This window comes from Ylistrum balloti, unplaced genomic scaffold (assembly GCF_031769215.1).
Source record: "Ylistrum balloti isolate Yb309-2 unplaced genomic scaffold, AGI_CSIRO_Ybal_v1 Utg370246, whole genome shotgun sequence".
Classification (NCBI taxonomy): Eukaryota; Metazoa; Mollusca; class Bivalvia; order Pectinida; family Pectinidae; genus Ylistrum; species Ylistrum balloti.
In genome coordinates this window covers 400,255-418,393 of record NW_026782198.1, presented here as the reverse complement: position 1 = coordinate 418,393, position 18,139 = coordinate 400,255, and the positions used below count along the sequence as shown (strand labels likewise).

At 33.7% G+C, this 18,139-nt stretch overlaps 1 protein-coding gene across 1 annotated transcript in view; it reads right to left on the bottom strand.

The window, feature by feature from the left end:
• The window catches only part of LOC132552381 (AT-rich interactive domain-containing protein 5B-like), a 31,335-nt gene continuing 13,196 nt past the window's right edge, over positions 1–18,139 (bottom strand). The window contains exons 3-11 of the mRNA XM_060216548.1: positions 10,791–11,013; positions 9,810–10,043; positions 9,460–9,575; positions 8,586–8,739; positions 8,099–8,151; positions 7,653–7,750; positions 7,191–7,371; positions 3,913–5,202; positions 1–3,260 (exon numbers count right to left, since the gene is read on the bottom strand). Coding sequence (XP_060072531.1) covers positions 2,904–3,260; positions 3,913–5,202; positions 7,191–7,371; positions 7,653–7,750; positions 8,099–8,151; positions 8,586–8,739; positions 9,460–9,575; positions 9,810–10,043; positions 10,791–11,013 — 2,706 coding nt within the window. The 3' untranslated portion in view covers positions 1–2,903. The remainder of the gene's footprint in view (positions 3,261–3,912; positions 5,203–7,190; positions 7,372–7,652; positions 7,751–8,098; positions 8,152–8,585; positions 8,740–9,459; positions 9,576–9,809; positions 10,044–10,790; positions 11,014–18,139) is intronic.

Genomic DNA, 18,139 nt, shown 5'->3' with positions numbered 1-18,139 from the left:
ATCAAGCTTTTGAAAGAATATCTGTTTAAACCTATATCAGAAAGAAGTTTTATCATGTTTTTCAACGACATTTAAAGAAATTAACACTACAGATGAAATTTCATATAAAATTTGCATGGTTCTCAATACACTTTTTTTCACTATGATTTTGAATTGTTTATAACTTTGAAGATTTTTTTTACAACTAAACATCACATGTAAGAGCTAATATTTTCTAGATTATACAAATCATTAATTTGTTTTTAATGAAATTTCACAAAAGGCACTGAAGTGATCATCTGCATGAATATTTAATTAAAACATTACCCGGATCAATTTTAATTTTCTGTAAACTGTTACACAGCAAGCATCTTAATTTCTGTCCTTAAAAAAATGATCATGGTCATAGCAAACCAGGGGAGGTAATTGTTCATCACATCCATATTCATGAGGCACTTGCTCATCATCAATTTACCCTTATTATTTGTATTGCATGGATTAACTAATGACTAAGGAATTTCCATGAATTCTGCTAAGAGCCTAAATTTTGTAAGATTGACCATTTTGGGTTGAATTTCAGTGTATTATCTTGTTCTTAGAACAAATTGAAGACCTAAAAGATTAACATTTATCAATTGACAAAAATTGGCAACAAATTAACTGCATGACTGAAATATTTGATGTTCAACACTAAAAGATATATAAAAAGAAACACAAAAAAAAATTAGGAACAGAAATGATGAACCACAGTTCTATTGTGCTCTGAATATGTATTTGTCGAAGACCATCCGTGACCAGTGTTACACACAGCTATAAACTACCTTTCTAAAATAAATTTGAGGATTTCTCTACCCATCCAATTCAAAAAGATTTAACATCATATAAATGCATTAACAGTGTAACTATTTAACTGTATAAATGTAACAACAAGTAACAAGTAAGTGTGAACAAGATCTCACTCAGAAATTGTGACATAACAAAATGACCATGACATGACAAATTGATCTTGACATAACAAAATGACCATGACATGACAAATTGATCTTGACAGGACAAAATAGACCTTGACATGACAAAATGACCTTCATAGGACAAAACAGACCTTGAGAGGACAGGATGACCTTGAAAGGACAGGATGACATTGAAAGGACAGAGTGACCTTGACAGGATATAATGACCTTGACAGGATAGAATGACGTTGAAAGGACAGAATGACACTGACAGAATGACCTTCCAAAAGGAGAGTGATCTTATCAAGCAAGCATATTTTCATTTCTATTTTCCTTTAGGTTGACTTGCACATTTCTTTTTTCTAAATTAATTTCATAGATCTTACATCATACTTAATTTTATGAAAACAACCTTGAAACCCAATTTCATAACTACTTTTCTATAACTTTCAAACAATCTGAACATGTTGACCTGTCAGGCGAAAAAAATAAAAAGAAGAAACAGTATTGCTGTCTCGTTAATACAGAATTATAATCTCACTAACAAATACTGGGACTTATTACATTTTCAGAACTGATGCTAACACTTTCTCCCAATTATACATAACTGAAAATTGCACTTTTTCCTCTTTATTCTAGTTCTATGGGCCCAAGCCAATCACTAGCCACACAAATCTGTATGTAGTCTCTACAGAGTTAAACATCTCACACAATGTTCACTATCTTAATGAAAACTTCAAATTAAACATACATCTATATCCATACAGGTACACCCCATTTCAAATTACTAAAGCAAACTGGCCAGTGCTATTTCATTGTGTTTCTTGTGTACATAAAACCAATGTACCTGCTGAAAACTTTATCAAAAAGAATCATAAGTTTGTAAATCTAGAATGGTAAGTGAATACCGATAATTAATATCACTGAACTAGATCATATTAAAATGCATGTACTTACACGAAAAATAAATCAAGTCATGTTACGATTGTTGACACTTATCCATATCTTTAAGTATTATGGTGTCTTAATAGGACAAACAGTAACATTTTTCACATAAGTTTTTGATCTTATTTTCCTAAATCTGCATCTTTACTTGTAAGTCAACTTTCCTTCATATTATCATACAAAATACAGCATTGTCTTTATATCAAACATTGTACATCACAAGGGCTTGTAGTTTTCTTCTCAGATTTTTACAGACTTTCTGTACATACAAGGTATAGAAACAACTAATATACTGCACTCTCTGTCTAGAAAATATATCAGACACCTGTGTCAAAATCAAACTAACAAGAACCAGTAAGCCTGTGGCCGATATCACAAAATCTCTCACACATATACCAAATGTACTTAAATTTCCTGATCTGGCTTTCAAATATCTTCAACAACCATTTTCGTTTTTCATATATAAATTGGCAAGTAATTTCAATTTCTATTTCATATACAAGATATCAATTTTGACAAAAATGAATCTTTATTTAACGGTAGTATCCCCGCCTAAACTGATGCATAAAAGAATCTCACGGGATCACTAACTAACATAAAATGGTAAAAAGGACAGGTTAAAGATATCAATGCCTGAAGAGTTATCTTATAGCAAAAATTCACATCAATTTGGGAATAGTGCGAGTATTCAGCTGCCATTTAAATGAAGACCATGTTGTATTTGAAAAATTGTCAATAAAGTGAGGACCCAAGAGAATTATGAAACCATACATATTCGACCAAGTCATTTTAATCCTTCAAATTCGTTTCCATGCTAGAATGTTCAAATTTAATACCGCCTGGTTTTGATTTGTAAAGATAATACCAACCAAAACACAAGATATGGTAGACCTTCAGTCAGTCCAAACATAATTAAATATTGTTGAACTTGTTTGAATCAATCATAGATTCCACTGGATTATTGGGGACACAATTAACAAGACATATCAGTATAATGGTGCAAAGACTTAAAACATAGTCTTTCTAACTCTACTTTGCATGTGCATAATGGGACTTGTCTTTTGCCGCTTGGGCATGTAGTGGGACTTGCGGTAGAAACATCGGCATTGCCATGGTGGAGTATGTCCCTCGCTGATCATGGCTCAGCATCTCCTCATACACTGCAGCCTGAGCTGCATTGGCTCGGATTTGTGCTTCAAAAAACTGATGTAGCTGCATTGGTGATGGGAAGTAGGGTTGCTGGGGAAACTGGGGACGCACCATGTGATTTGGGAAGGCAGGATGGAGAAGTCCTGATGGATCTGTCGGAGAATGCATGGAGGCTGGAACTGATGATGGCAGAGCTGTGGATGAGGTCTTCTTGGATGGATGGCTGAGGTCGCTGGTCTGAGGAAGAGAATTATCACGTAATGTAAAAAAAATACCCTTTTTCTGTGAGAGTTGAATTTGAAGAAAAAAAAACTAGCTATTTTGGTCTGGAGTATTCCAGTAAATGTACTGAAAAATTTCTAAAAGCTAGACACATTTTTACCACTGTGCAACCAACTCGACCATTCAAACTACAACTGTTGACAAGATGATATAAACCAACAGACTTAAGGTCAGACGGGTATGATATGTAAAATATCTACAATCACACAAATATTCTAGAATCTGCATGACACAAGATGCTATCAAAACTGAAGTAAGTTATGTAAGTTGTTAGTGATAATGCCTGTCATGTAAAATGTAGACATACACACAGCTGAACCCACTTTTAAGATATACTGCATATTATCACCTGTTACAAATTAATCTAAAATATGAAAAAGAGTTACTTTATATCAAATTATAGTTCCTGTTCTTGAATGGCAAAATTTGTGTATGCAAAAATAAACCTGTTATTGAGCATATCATATACAAGCAAACTAAGGAAAATAGATAGGATTTCAGATAATTCTTTTTTTAATCAAAACACACAGGTGATGCTCAAGCTAAGTTTTTGATCATCAATATGAACGTGAACCATTCCTCAATGAACATCATTTTAAGAGCATACCTTATTGCTATGGGCAGGTGGAGGCACCAGCGGTCGATCCACAGTCTTATTACCGTGAACTGATGGTATATTGGGACTGGGTACAGATGATTTGGAGAACACATTTGCTTGAACATCTGGACTGTGTACCCTATCTAATAAAAGGTGACTGCGACTGGACAGGCTGGGACTTGCGTAACGTGATGACGACGATGATATAGCAGACTGGGCCAAGGATTTCACGGAAAATGGGGACTCTGCGGGTGAGTTACTTCCCTTGTCTGTAACAAAATCTCCATTTCTGTCTCTCATTTTATCCTCCTTGTGAACATTCCTACGAAAAGTCTTCATACTGAGGTCACAAGGTTGATCTGCATCAGAAGTCACAACAGAACTTAGTTTACCACTATTACTACTGCTATTGTTACTATGAGCCGGCGGAGTTTCCATTTTTGGTTTTTTTGCCGCCTCAAAGTCAAATAAAAGTGATCTATTATTAGGGTGAGTTCGTTGTGGATTTGGAATGTGAGCCTCTGTAGGAACTGATGAATTATATGAACGTTTCAAATGTCCAGAGGATCCTCCTGAATGTGCTTTAGGCGCTGCTACGCCTGGCACGTAAGTTGGGGAAATGTGAGAACCATGCTGGTGTGACTTTTGAGGAGCAGGGCTTGAGTCTCTTTTCGTCCCTGTGGCTATCTTTGATTGGTGCCCGTGCTGAATGACTGAAGGTCGTTGCTCTGATGAGGACTGAGAACTTGATCTCTGTGTGTTGTGATGGTTAGCAGGCTTGTCTGTAGAGGGTGTAGATTTGGCGGGCTGAAGGGGTGAATGGATAAGCTGTTGTACAGAAGCTGGTAACTGATGCATTACAGGCAAACTCAGAGGGTGCAGACCCCCCATATGTATAAACGGTGGATAAAAGAGTCCTCCGCCTGGTAAATTTGGATGACCAGATATTTGTGACAGTCTTGTTCTATCAAACTGTAAGAGGCCGGCCTCTGTTACAAGGTTACTGGATTGCGAAGGATCAGCCCGGAACAATTTGGACTGACTGACAATACTTTTACTGTCATTAGCCTGTTTTGGGTCATTGGATGAAGCACTACTACCATTTAGTTTCTCTAACTTCAGAACATTTCCATCCTGTTGCATCTTGTTTTCCTGTCCAAATTGTTCTGATTTTATTTTAAACTTTTCAATTATGTTGTTTTCGCCATTTTCTGTCTTCATTTCCAAAAATGATTTCTCTTTTTCTGCATTGTTCAATAAGGATTTCACAGTCTTGGTATTACGAGAAACTTTCTTCAACTGGAAAACAAACAAACAAAACCCATTAACAAAAATTGGTATGCTATATTTCTTTTTTAATTTTTTCAAAAAGTAAGAACATTTCTTATCAAAATAATTATTTTTAGAATCTAAAAGAGAGGAAATTCTTTGAAATGATGGAGAATTCCTTACAGGATGTAAACAAACATTTATAAAATTGTGATTCAATGAAATGACTAAAATAAGCATTTGTGAATGAATACAATAAGCTGAATTACTAATGTCAAAAGTAAATGAACATTGATGAAAACAAATATATATAAATATCATTTTTAACTAAACCCATAAAACTAAACCATATTAAAAAGCCTAACTACAGCCATTGACATCAAACTAAACCCTTAAAACCAAAGCCAAACTAATTACTGTGACTAAACTAAAAAGCCAAACTGCAGCCATTTAATTCAAATTAAAAGCCAAAAATTGAAATATCAAATTAAATGTTGTAACCAAACAAAAATAGCTGACTGAACTCAATATCTGCAGCAAGAAAAGATAAAAAACTGTTTTTCATGCGACATGACCAGTCAGAAGAGAATATATGTATCAGCAATCACTGAAGCTCATACTACATATAACAACCACATTGACTGTACACACCTTTAACAGACTTGTCAAAGATTTCTATGCTTGCAAGCAATTCTACAAAATAACAAACTATAAAAAAAGCTAACACATTTTCCCCAAAAAATGTTTCCTGTACTAAATCTATTTTACCTTTTTCTTTTTTTGGCGAAATAAAAAGAAAATAAAATTTACAAAAGCAGAGAACAAAAGTTAACATCCTTAAATAAAGCCGCAATGGGACACAAATGACAAGCTCTCAAATGTTGACTACTCCATAATGGATACCTTGTCTCGCTCTAAGGCTTGGTGTTTACGAATTGTCTCCCAAAGTTGGACTTTGTCTGAGGCGAGGCTAAGAGGTCGCCTCCGCTGTAACAGATTTATCCCACATTTGCAAACAACATTCTTGATACATTTTTACAGTGAATCTTTATTCATCAATCCACCTACGATTTCACTTTCCACTATATAATAAGTCACCAATAAACTCGACCATATACCTTGTGTTCCTTAAATGATAAAAGGCACTTCATCATGAATGCCTTCACACAGTAGTTTGACCACCAATCATAAATTGATCATAAATTCTTTCAAATCTATTTCGACCAACATCACCACAAATTCCTCCATTCCATGAATATACTTCATCATAATTCTCTTATTCATTTCACAAAGACTTGACTGCAAGATTCCATCAATTTCCAACTCTCTTACAGAATGAAATTTCACATGTAAATATCAGTACGTATCAACAAAGCTGAAGATATGTTTAAATAATTTTTTCCAAAAAGAAACTGCTCTTGTTTTAAGAATATTATGAACGTTCTATTTCAGTGATTGATATATCAATAGTGCAAGTCAGCTTAAACATGATTTATTTCACTTTATACATTACCTTGTTCAGAAACATATCTGAGAGGTTTAACAAATATTCTTTATCAGAATTTCAAGTGATGTTTCTGTTTCTGGTCTTCTTTGTAATGCATTAAATTACATTGAAAAAATATATGAATATGCCATATATTCACACAAATATTCAGCACAATGTAAAACCAGGTTTGCTTAAACATATTTTAACTTGTTTCTTGCAATCAATTTCATGAATGAGATTAAGTACATTTAGCTGGAATCTGTACTACATGTATTATGTAAATGAATATTCATGAGTTGAGAGTTTTGCAATAACTTATGAAACTACAAGCTGGGTGCACAAAACTTGGTCACTAAGACAAGCTTTAACCGAAAAATCACAGATAATCAGCACACACTTGCCATGTCACCTCCGCACAGAGATATGTCAACTCGCAACATCTATTGAAAAACAGAGACAAGTTGAGCATTCTTAACATACAGAGTTTCTGAACAGAATTTTTTATCATATAATCCAAGACAACACTCACCCTTTTAAATGCATGATGTTGCTCCTCCTCATAATCATAATCCGAGTCCTGTGCATCTTGAAGCCTCTCTTTGGCCTCTGCACGGGCTTTGGCGAGGAGCTCTGACTTTCGCTTTTGTTTATTTGCTACAGTAGTCCTTGTGGCCTCTTCTTGTGCATATCGTTCGTAGGGAAGAAGCAGCCTGTAAACACATTAACATCAGCTGAGTCATTTGACAAATTTTTTTACCATAGGCAAATTTTCATTATTTGGTGCATAAATTTGAATATCTGATTTTAGTCATTTCATACAAATTGTCAGTTCAATATTTGCCATTGGTGCCTTTATTACTTAGCGTTGCCTTTAAATGTGATTAATTTCACAAATTTTGCTAAAAAACAAAAACATACAATACAATTGTCTTGAGAAACTTCTCAAGTATGACTGAATATGGCAAGACCTGCAGTGTAGAAATATATTTACTTTTCGTAATGTCTGCGTGTGCAGGTGGCAGCACTAGTACTTCCTGGATTTCCTCCTAATACATCGTATAAGTGCTTCCACAGTCGTTTCCTTGTAATCTGGTTAACAGAAATACATATAAGTTAAACTTAAAAGAATACTCTCTGTGTTTAACATTCGTAATTACTTTTTCAAAAATGTCACAGAAGATAAGCTGAAAGGTACATTTCTGAATTGATACAACCACTTCTGCACAGAACAGTTTCTAAGCTTTCTGAGAAACACAAACCACCACAGATAGTGTCAAACCACAACCATGGATCATTACTTCAGGTTATCTAGACTGACACTTTATAGAGCTATTTGTGCCTTCCCCCTTCCCCCTAACTAATTTTCAGACAAAATCTTGTCACCAATTATTCCATAATATCTCTGTTAAGTATTGCCTTGTTGATAGCAATGCATACCTGTTCATAGCCGCCGAGTTTCTGTGCATAGGTGTAGAAGTACCAGAGGTCAACTGAAAGTAATTTCATTCCTTAAATAAGATATCCATTATCAATCAATTTACTTTGAAAACTGAACTTCAGCACTCATTTGCCAATGAAAAATAACTTAAATTTGCTTTGTAGAATATTTATCACAATGAAATAATTAAGCAAAATTTGATTTCATTTCCTGTTGAACTGGAATTTACTTCAACATGTAAAACAATTGTTATTTTACATTTTGATAGATTCCTTTTAAACATTTAAGCATGTATTTATTCCCTCTATATATCCAATAAATTAGATTTCAGTGATCTTTATTTACTTCTCAATAATCATGAATAAATATTTATTATCTTTTATTAACCGTACATATTGTTTCAAATAGAACAGCATGAAAGTGTCTTAATGAGGACATGGGAATCCAAGTCAGAAACTGAGAGGAAATTTTTTGGTTTAAACTTACTCTGCTTGAACCCAAGTGATGGAATCCTGTCTATAGGGGTGTGACGTTTTTTCATAAACTTGTGTAAGTCTATAAGGAACGCTTGTTCGTCTTTGCTGATTCGGTCCTTGTCAAATCTGAAGCCATTCCGAAGGGCAGACTCCCTCTTGCTGGCCTAAAAATGATAAACATAGTTTTCAAAGAATTCATAAGATGTTAAGCGTATATGGAGCAAGAGCAAAACCACATGTTAAAATCATGAAATTTTTTCAACAACATTTGGCGTGATAACCTTTTGTGCTGTTGTCAAAATGTCTGTTGTCAAAATAATGCCCATATGAAATGAAAAAAAAAAGAAGAAAATACAAAACAGAAAAACATGTCAACACATGTGTGAGAAAATTCTTACACTTTTTAAACAAAGCATAATTTGGGAAAATTTTTCAAATGACAAAAACATCTTCCTATTAATCACTGTATAATTTACTTATGTCCAATATAACGTATTCATTCAAGCAATGTCCAGCTCTTCAGTTAAGGCAATTTTTTATTTGATGCAGATGTCTTGTTTACACAAATGATATAGTAACAGTGCTACCATCACTAAATTGAGGATAAAATGAACTTTAAAAAAGTTCAAGAAGACCATATTTTATTTCTGCTATCTTTAAATGAATCTTTTAAGAACTCCGATCAATATTTCTTATTAATTATGAACATTTGAAAACTAACATTCTTTACATAACAATATGATGACCATAAAATCTAGCAGAAACAAAATGACCTAAATTACAGAACTAAAATTTCTAACTACACATGTTTAAAAGTGGAAACAACAATTGATGTGAAAGCTGATCACATATAACACAACATCTATTAATTAATAAATACTCACTTTGACGCGAGATGAAGGCGTAGATATGTCTGAAGAAGTTTCGTTGCTGTCTGATTCACCGTTTCCATCACTTTTTGATGACCGTTTCTTTCGAGGTCGCCCTTTAAGATTTGGTGCTGTAGAAAAATACATTTATTATCATATCATACACAGCTGGCAATTCATAATATTTGGAAGTTATTTCACTTTTCATAAATTCATTGTGTGTATTGTTAATCAAGAGAGAAGTAAAAATTATTTGATAGTAAGGATTTCGTTTTGCAAAATCACATCAAAATCAATGTATAGCATCCATTTTAACTTATGATTATTAGAAATGTACACAAGCAGGATGCGGGGGTGCTACAAACCTAAATGGTCCATTCGTACTTCCAGGTCATCGAGATCAGGGTCATCAAAAGTGTCCCGACAAAACATGATGCGGTTATTATGACTTTTGGATGTGATGCCACCAAGCGCACAGATGATCTGTTGTTTAAGACACTTGTCTGCCATGTTCTCTAACCTCTTCATGATGGTTCGGTAACGACAATACTGAGGAAAGCTTAATACCTTCACACAGGTAGATGTCGTTTTTTGTTCACCTACAAACAGGTTATGAAAGTAAATAAGCAAAAGGAACAAATATTGAGTAAGAATTCTTAATCTATCTTAGCAGTAAACACAGGGATTAGAGCGATCGTCGTGGTGCTAGGTGTAGATCAGGGTGTTCCTGATATCCCTTGCTTGGATACCACCTGGTATGCAGGGCGATTGAGGAATAGGGACTAACAATGCAAGTTTCAACCGAAACAAGCTCTGGATAAGATGGTAGTAGGTCCTGATGAAGCCCACATAGTTCGGGCGAAACTGGTCGACAGGATGAATAAACCTACTACCAACTTATTCTGAGCTTGTTGCGGTTGACACTTCCGCTGAATCTATCTTGATTCAATATGATGTGAATCAATCTCTTCCTAATCTAAAATCTGTCATACAATTTTTAAAGTAAACAGTTTGGTTTTCTTAAAAAGGTCATACAAAATAAAATTCAGAAATTAAAGTTATATATGTGACAAGAAGAAATTAAACACTGCATAAAGAAAGGAAAAGAGAGAAAAAAATCTGTTTCTTCTATATCTGCAGGAATACCAAATCACTTTTTACAACCATTCACATACCTTCTTATCTTTATAATACATATACCAGTATGTGTGTCCAGTACTTAATTTGCTTATGAAGTTCAATTTAATTTCATTCTAAAATTTCAAGAAAAAAATAAATGAAAATGGAAATTTTTGTTTGAAAATCTCCATTGTAAATAACTGCAGTAGACAAGGGGAACACCTTACCCAGAACATCAATTTCTTTTTGAACGTCATCCATGAGAAGTCCTGAGTTCTGTGTGTTGGCAAAGAACTTAGTCTGGGGATCTGTAGGTTGGACTTCACCTTCCACACTGTCCTCATGGAGGAGAGCAAGACCAAAACCCCACTCAACATGGTCCAAGTATACCAAGCTCACAAGGTCATCCAACCTCAAGATCAACTTCTCTGAGAAAGCAAGGATCTCGTGCTACAATCAGAAGGAATAGTAAACATGAGAATTGGTATCAACTCGAACACATATCTTATCTTAGGATAACAGCATCTCCAACTAGACAAGAGTCTCATGCTCATAATATAATAATTAACACGAAAACAAGAACTGCATACTGATATCAGATATTTAATCTTCAGAATCAACTATCACAAAGGTACCAATATCTTGTGCTGAAATTAAATAGCAAATATGAAGATCAATTTCGAAACATCACATTATCATACAAAGACAAGAATGAAAAATCTGATAAAATCTGTTCTGAACTATTTTTTAATGTCGAGGATTGTTTTGGACTGTAGATTCTTGTTATATTTGAGTGAATTGTTGTAAAAACTTTTCAGCAGAAGTTATTATAATAGATATTTAGATTTACTTCAAAAACATAGTGACAGTTATAAGCTTCCTTTATAAAAGAGATACTTTGAACAGTAACTTCTGCAAGAATGTTCAATCTCGTGTTGTAATCTAAAAAACAGTATCAAATTTGGCCAAGAAATTGAGCTAGCGTGAATCCAATCGGCAACTTGTCAATGGATTATATGAGTTACCTCCCTTCAATAGCCAGATTGGACCAAAATACGGTAAATGTTCTGAGAATTGTTTACCAAAATGCAGTACACCCAAAATCTATTTATTAACATCAAGTGGTAGAGTCTTATCTACATTTAATAAAACCTAACGTGTGTGTAACCTGAATTTAATTCAAATAGTCTAGCTTATAATAATCTTGTAGGAAAGTTCAACATACTGAAGTGCCAATTACCACAAAGATGAAAAAAAAGTTTGTACATATTTATAATGTCTATCAATTACTCAACCAGAAGTATATCTGTGTATGAATAAATAAATTAAAATAAGTTAAAAAAAAAACACAAAGTAAATGGTATTCTCAAACAGAAACTGGGATTGGTTTTCTATGAGCGTATGCATTATTCATCTTCTGCATATAACACTGATAGTAAAGTCAATATTTTTATCTGTTGTAGTATTGCATAATATGTGTAGTTTAAAGTCTATACATTACCCAGTCGTCTTACAGCTTCAGAAATTTTAATTCCAGTAATCAAAACCCTAACACAGTAAAAGGCTGTTCTGTATATTGTGTGCTGGTTCGGATGTATATCTGACCTATGTTGTATTTGATAAACTGTTTCAGACTTCTAAACACCACCCAAACTATGATAAAATACTGAAAGCATAGCTTGTGCACTAGTGAACACAAATCAATTATTCTAGTCTGTGTGTATATATATAAATATCGCTGTGTATACACTTGGCGCATTCCTATAACTTTGTTACATCTATCTTGGTATTAAAAATTCATTTCTGTCAATAAAATTCTGACATGCTCTTAATGTCACTGGTTTCTGCATATTTTAGTTTCTCTTATTTTTCTTTCATATAATCAATAAACAGAATTGTTTCAATTTTTGCAGTCAGCAGAATAGCAGAAATCTAATCTATTATTTTTCTTTCATATTTAGTTTTGCTGACTGCATGCAGATTTTTTTTTCTTACTATTTTTAGACATGTTTACTACACTTCAGCTCATCCCCTTCCTGTCTCCTGTATCAAATTTCTTATCAACAATGGTCAAGGGTTATAAAAGGCCTTCAAATACCAATTATCTCTTCACCTGGCAATTTCACTTATTTATGAAGCAAGAATGATCCATTAAATTTTAGGTGTACTGATTCAGCATTATTATTGATGCTCCCAACATTTGTATGTTTTGAGCTTTACTTCAACGACAGTATCTCGTCAAGGCTTTACTTAAGATTCTGCTGTTATTTTGTATGTTTTAAAACGGAAGAATGAAATGTGGAAAGAATAAAAAAGCAATAAATGAAAGAAAAAAATCAATACTGAAACACATTTGATTAACCCTACCTAAATTATATATTTCATTCAGAAAATCTAGAGCTAAGGTATTATTTTAAGTGATTTTTTTACTGACTGAATTATTTCTTTTATGGACTGATTTAAAATGAGATATCTTGAAGGGTTTAACTGGTTTTTCAAATGTTCCTGTTCCACAGTCAAAGAAATTTGAAACAGACTATAAGCGAAGATTAGGAATCTAATTGATTTTGCTGTACGCCTTGAGATAAAATAATTCAGATCAGGTTTTACCGCTTATGAAAGACATCTATCAAGTTACTCTCCCTAACGTGTAATATCTATTTTGATTAAAATGACTATCAGTATTTTGATGAAAATGAAACTCATCATGAATTGTTCAAAATGCATTGCACTATTTGTTATATGATCATTACAGCTAATTAAAATTAATTCGTAATTCTCTGAAGATCGTTGTTTGGTTACAGAAAAAGGAAGACGGATGACAAGATTGTACACATGACCATTTATCATGTCAAATTTTAAGATATTAGATTCACTTTTATTCTGATTTATGAAGATAACACAGGCCTATTATGGAGCAATAAATGAAAATAATACCATGGCTCAAATCGAAGTCCTGATACAATTTTTATGATGTAGCATTTTCACCAATCTGATGCACACTCAATACAGATTTCATCAATGCCAGCTTTCATTGTTCCTTTTTCATGCTGAACACAAATCGGCTACACAATGTGTATATTATAGGAGTTTCATGACACTGGTATAATAAAAGCGAGGAAAAAAAACACATCAGAAACGTTTTGTATTATGTGAATAGGAACATTAGACAAACATTATCTTTATTCTTACTCTTGTCTGTACAAATGTTAACATCCAGTTTTTCATTTTGAAAAATTGAAGAAAAACCTGAAAGTCAATGAGGATTGTACCAGAAAGGTTACAGACCCATGGCATAAGGAGCTAAGGCAAGAAAATATGAAACTCTCAGCTTCAGAGTACTATATACCCGTTACTTCAATGTGATTGGTTCTGTTGATATGGAAACAAATTTAAGCATCATTTAAAAGGTCCTTTGACTTTGACTTTTGAAAATGATTTGACAGCATTTTGAGCACACCATACTTAATACGTGTTTGTTAATATTTCATTATATTTACCCCCTTCCCTCCTTTCCCACAAAGTGTTATCACTATTATACCTCAGCTAAAAGAATATGCAGTACCTTAGTTCTCCTGTTATAAGCCCAGGGAGACAACATAGTACTCCAGCTTTCTCACAATTGCAAGACAGCAGTGGGTTTAATTTATGACAATAAAATAACATATGTTTCTAATTCTACTTTACAGTAATAAATAAGTATGACTAGGGTTTTCACCATGCAAATATGGTGTTTAAAATGCATATCATTTTATAAAATCTAAGAAAAGAATAAAGTATGATTGTAGCTCTGTGATTGATACATGTTATCAGTAGATTAATATCTTATGATGTATTGCACTCTGTTTCATTATCATACAAAGAGAATGTCCAAGAGTTCCAATTAAATATGTTTGGAGGTTAAACCATACAACATCTTATGCCATACCATTAATGCATATTAAAAGTAAAAATTAAATGTGAGTCCACTAATGGTGTCATACAGTATACATCTGTGGTTGGATGTCATTAGTTTAGAACTTTGGCATCAATATAATGTGTTTACTTTTCAGTTATGGAACATCATCTAAACAAGAGGACTGATTAAATTATCCTATCACAGAGTGACTGATAAAAAAAACCCCAAAGATTCTTCTATTGAAAAGTGACATTACTAAATCCATCTAATGTCATAGACTGTACAACTGACCTACAAATGACAGTACGCAGGACCTGATTAAAACCTTATCATTCAATTGAATTTGACTAACTTAGGCCCAACAATACAGCTGACTTTGACTTATTTAGCCCACCCATATGACTGATTTAGGCATGCCTGTATGACTGACTTATGGCAAACAGGATGACTGACTTGTGACTTAATGTACAACTGACTTGCGACTAAAAGTATGACTAACTTCTATGACTTGTAAGTAAAAATATGACTGTCTTGTGATTGAATGATAGGCAAATGGCTTGTGACTGAACAACAATTAGAGACTATGCATCCTACCATTTGTCAAACAGCACACAAGGTTCTAATACCACAGGAGAAATGTGTACTTCTTACAAATCTTCAAAAACAAAAAATCTGACCGAATGTTTTAAAATTATTATCAAAGCAACAGGATGTACCTCAGTCACTTATATATAGACCAATACATTATGTATATACCTACTTAGGGCTCTGTTGATAAATATGTAAATGGACTACTCCCATTATGATACCCAGAATTAACAGTACTGGTAATGTAATCTTGTGCTAGCTATATATCCACATACATCAGTTATAAGTGTAGTAACATTGAATAATCATAACAACAACCCTGTATTATTTACATATCTTAGTATTACTCTGCTACAGACACTGTATCTCTGACACACACACACAAACATATCATAATACGCCACTTATACCTTCTATATCATATCTCATTGTTTAATGCACATATTGTGGCAAATGAGTGGGATAATCAGTCTTTCTTAAAATTTTTGACACGACACTGATTTTTTTCTTTTCAATAAACATACTCAGATTATGAGTAAAATCTCAAGAGTAATCTGTATAAATTACATATATGTATACGTATAATTTATTTTAAGAAATTCATGTAAAAACTAATAGGAAAAATGTGATTATAGAAAAACAAATTTTCACAAAGATTTAAATTGTGTATCTAAATGTAATTAGTACTTTTTGTATTTTGCACCCAAACTGAAGGACATCTGTCTTACACAATGTGATTACCAACAACGCTACAATTATGGTTTGTACATACAGTGTGTGCTAGTCGGTAATTTCCCGGTAAACAGGGCATGTATAACACGCTTACAAATGCCAATCATAAAAATTATTGTACAATGCATGTAAATGAGCTGTGATGTAAAAATTCCATCAGGTTTGCATTTCAAACAATAAATCTGTTCAAGAAATTTTAAAGGAAAGCATTGTGTATTAAAACCCATCATTGCATGTAATAAGTTAAAACTAAGAATTATTCATGAGAATTGTCAAAATCATTTACAACTAAATCCTTCATTTATTAGGCAAAACCAGATTGATTTTTAATACAAAGTATAGCAGACAGCAATATTTCTGCCAAAACAGATGAACTGGATAATTAACGACTTTTCAATGTTTGGAAGAAAACTGTTAACGATATTGTGTTCAGATATGAATTGATTTCTTTTACAGTTGTGATAAAAACTAAGGCACAATACTCTAGATATATCAGCCACGATCAATAAACATCTAGTCACATTATCGACGTGTAGACTCATGTAAAATCAATATGACATTTAATGTTCAATCTGCATGCCTTTCTCCTGCAGACTGATTTATTCATTAATGTAAGCAGCTGGTTCTATCATAGCTTTGATAAAGAGTTTTACCAAATATTTACTTATTTCCTTTATATTTCTGATAAATAAAACATATCACCATTTCATAATATTACTAATTTAATAATATAAAAACACAGAACAGATATTTTTTTCATTATTATCATTATAACAGATCAAATGGCTTGATGGTCTTGATCGCCAGAAACATCTAATTGGCAATAAATCAGATGCTGTTTGATATTCTTACAAACAATACAATATATCATGTTTGAATCATGTAACTTTATTTGATCAACGATTCTTATTTCAATAATGAAGGCTATCTTTGATTTATTTTGTTGAAAATATTCTGAAGAACAAATGAAGAAATGAAAAAATGTCTTCAGACTATAAATTTTCTTTGAGCAACTTCAATTTGGTTAGAAACCAAGATGGCCTGACAGAGCTATCAGATATCCTTGTGTGTATGTAGTTACTGCAGCACACATGAATTCGGTGTTTCTGTCTTAATCAATGAAAGCCAGTCTTACACCTTGTGTTAGGTCCCCTTCAGTATAAATTCTAATTAGGCGTATTTATTATCTCATTCAAGTCAAAACCACATGCTGGTTATGCATATGTTGAGCGAACCTGTCTAAAATGACAATGTACTACTGATGAAAGACCAAACATCGCAAATGGACACAACATGACAAAACATTGCGGAACCTTGTCGAAACAAACACCTTTGGGAGCTTTCATGGGTTTGTATCACTAAGGGTATAAGTAACAGTAAAGGAGCTCTGATCCAGGCCTTGTTATTTTGACTCCTAAGGTTGAGGCACTCCTTGCAAGCCCTGATCCAAGCCTATATCACCTTGACAATGTAGGTAAAGGACTACTTTGAATGATGAGAGCTACTAGTTTTCGTCACCTTGATACTGAAATATAGGTGACCCTTTGGGAGCCCTTATCGAAGCCTTTATCACGTTGCCACTGAAGGAATATGTGCCCCTTATCAATTTGATACTTAAAGTATAGGCCGTTGTTTGAGAGTTCTGATCCAAACATTCACAAATTTGACATTAAAACTGTAGGTGCTCATTTGGGAGCCCTGATCCAAGCCTTCCTCACTTTGTCACTAAAGAAACAGGTGCCCCTTTGGGAGCCCTGATTTAAGCCTAAATTGATATGATACTGAAACTATGTATAGGTGGCTGTTTGGAAGGCCTTATCCAAGAAATTGCGAATTTGACACTGAATATTTAAGTGCTTCTTTGTGAGCCCTGATCCAACCCTACCTCACTTTGATACTGAAGGTATAGGCGACTCCTATGAGATCTCTGATTCAACCCTACATCACTTGACACTGAAGGTATACATGCCCATATGAAAGTTCTGATCAAAGACTTTGTCACTTTGATACTACAGGTGTAGGTGCCCCTTTGGAAGCCCTGGCTGAAGCTTAAGACACTTTGACACTGAAGGTAAAAGTATCCCTTTAAGGAGCCGTGATCCAAGCCTTCATCAATTTGACACAGGTGTCCTTTTGGGATCCCTGATTTTAGCCTTTGTCACTTTGACATTGATGGTAAAGGTATCCATTTTGGAGCCCTGACTGAAACCTACAGTATGTCACTTTGACAAAGAAAGCATAGGTGCTCTTTTAAGAGCCCTGATTGAAGCCTTAGTCACCTTGACACTGAAGGTATAGTTGTCCCTTTGGGAGCCCTGCTTGAAGCCTTATTCACTTTGACTAAAGGTACAGGTGCCC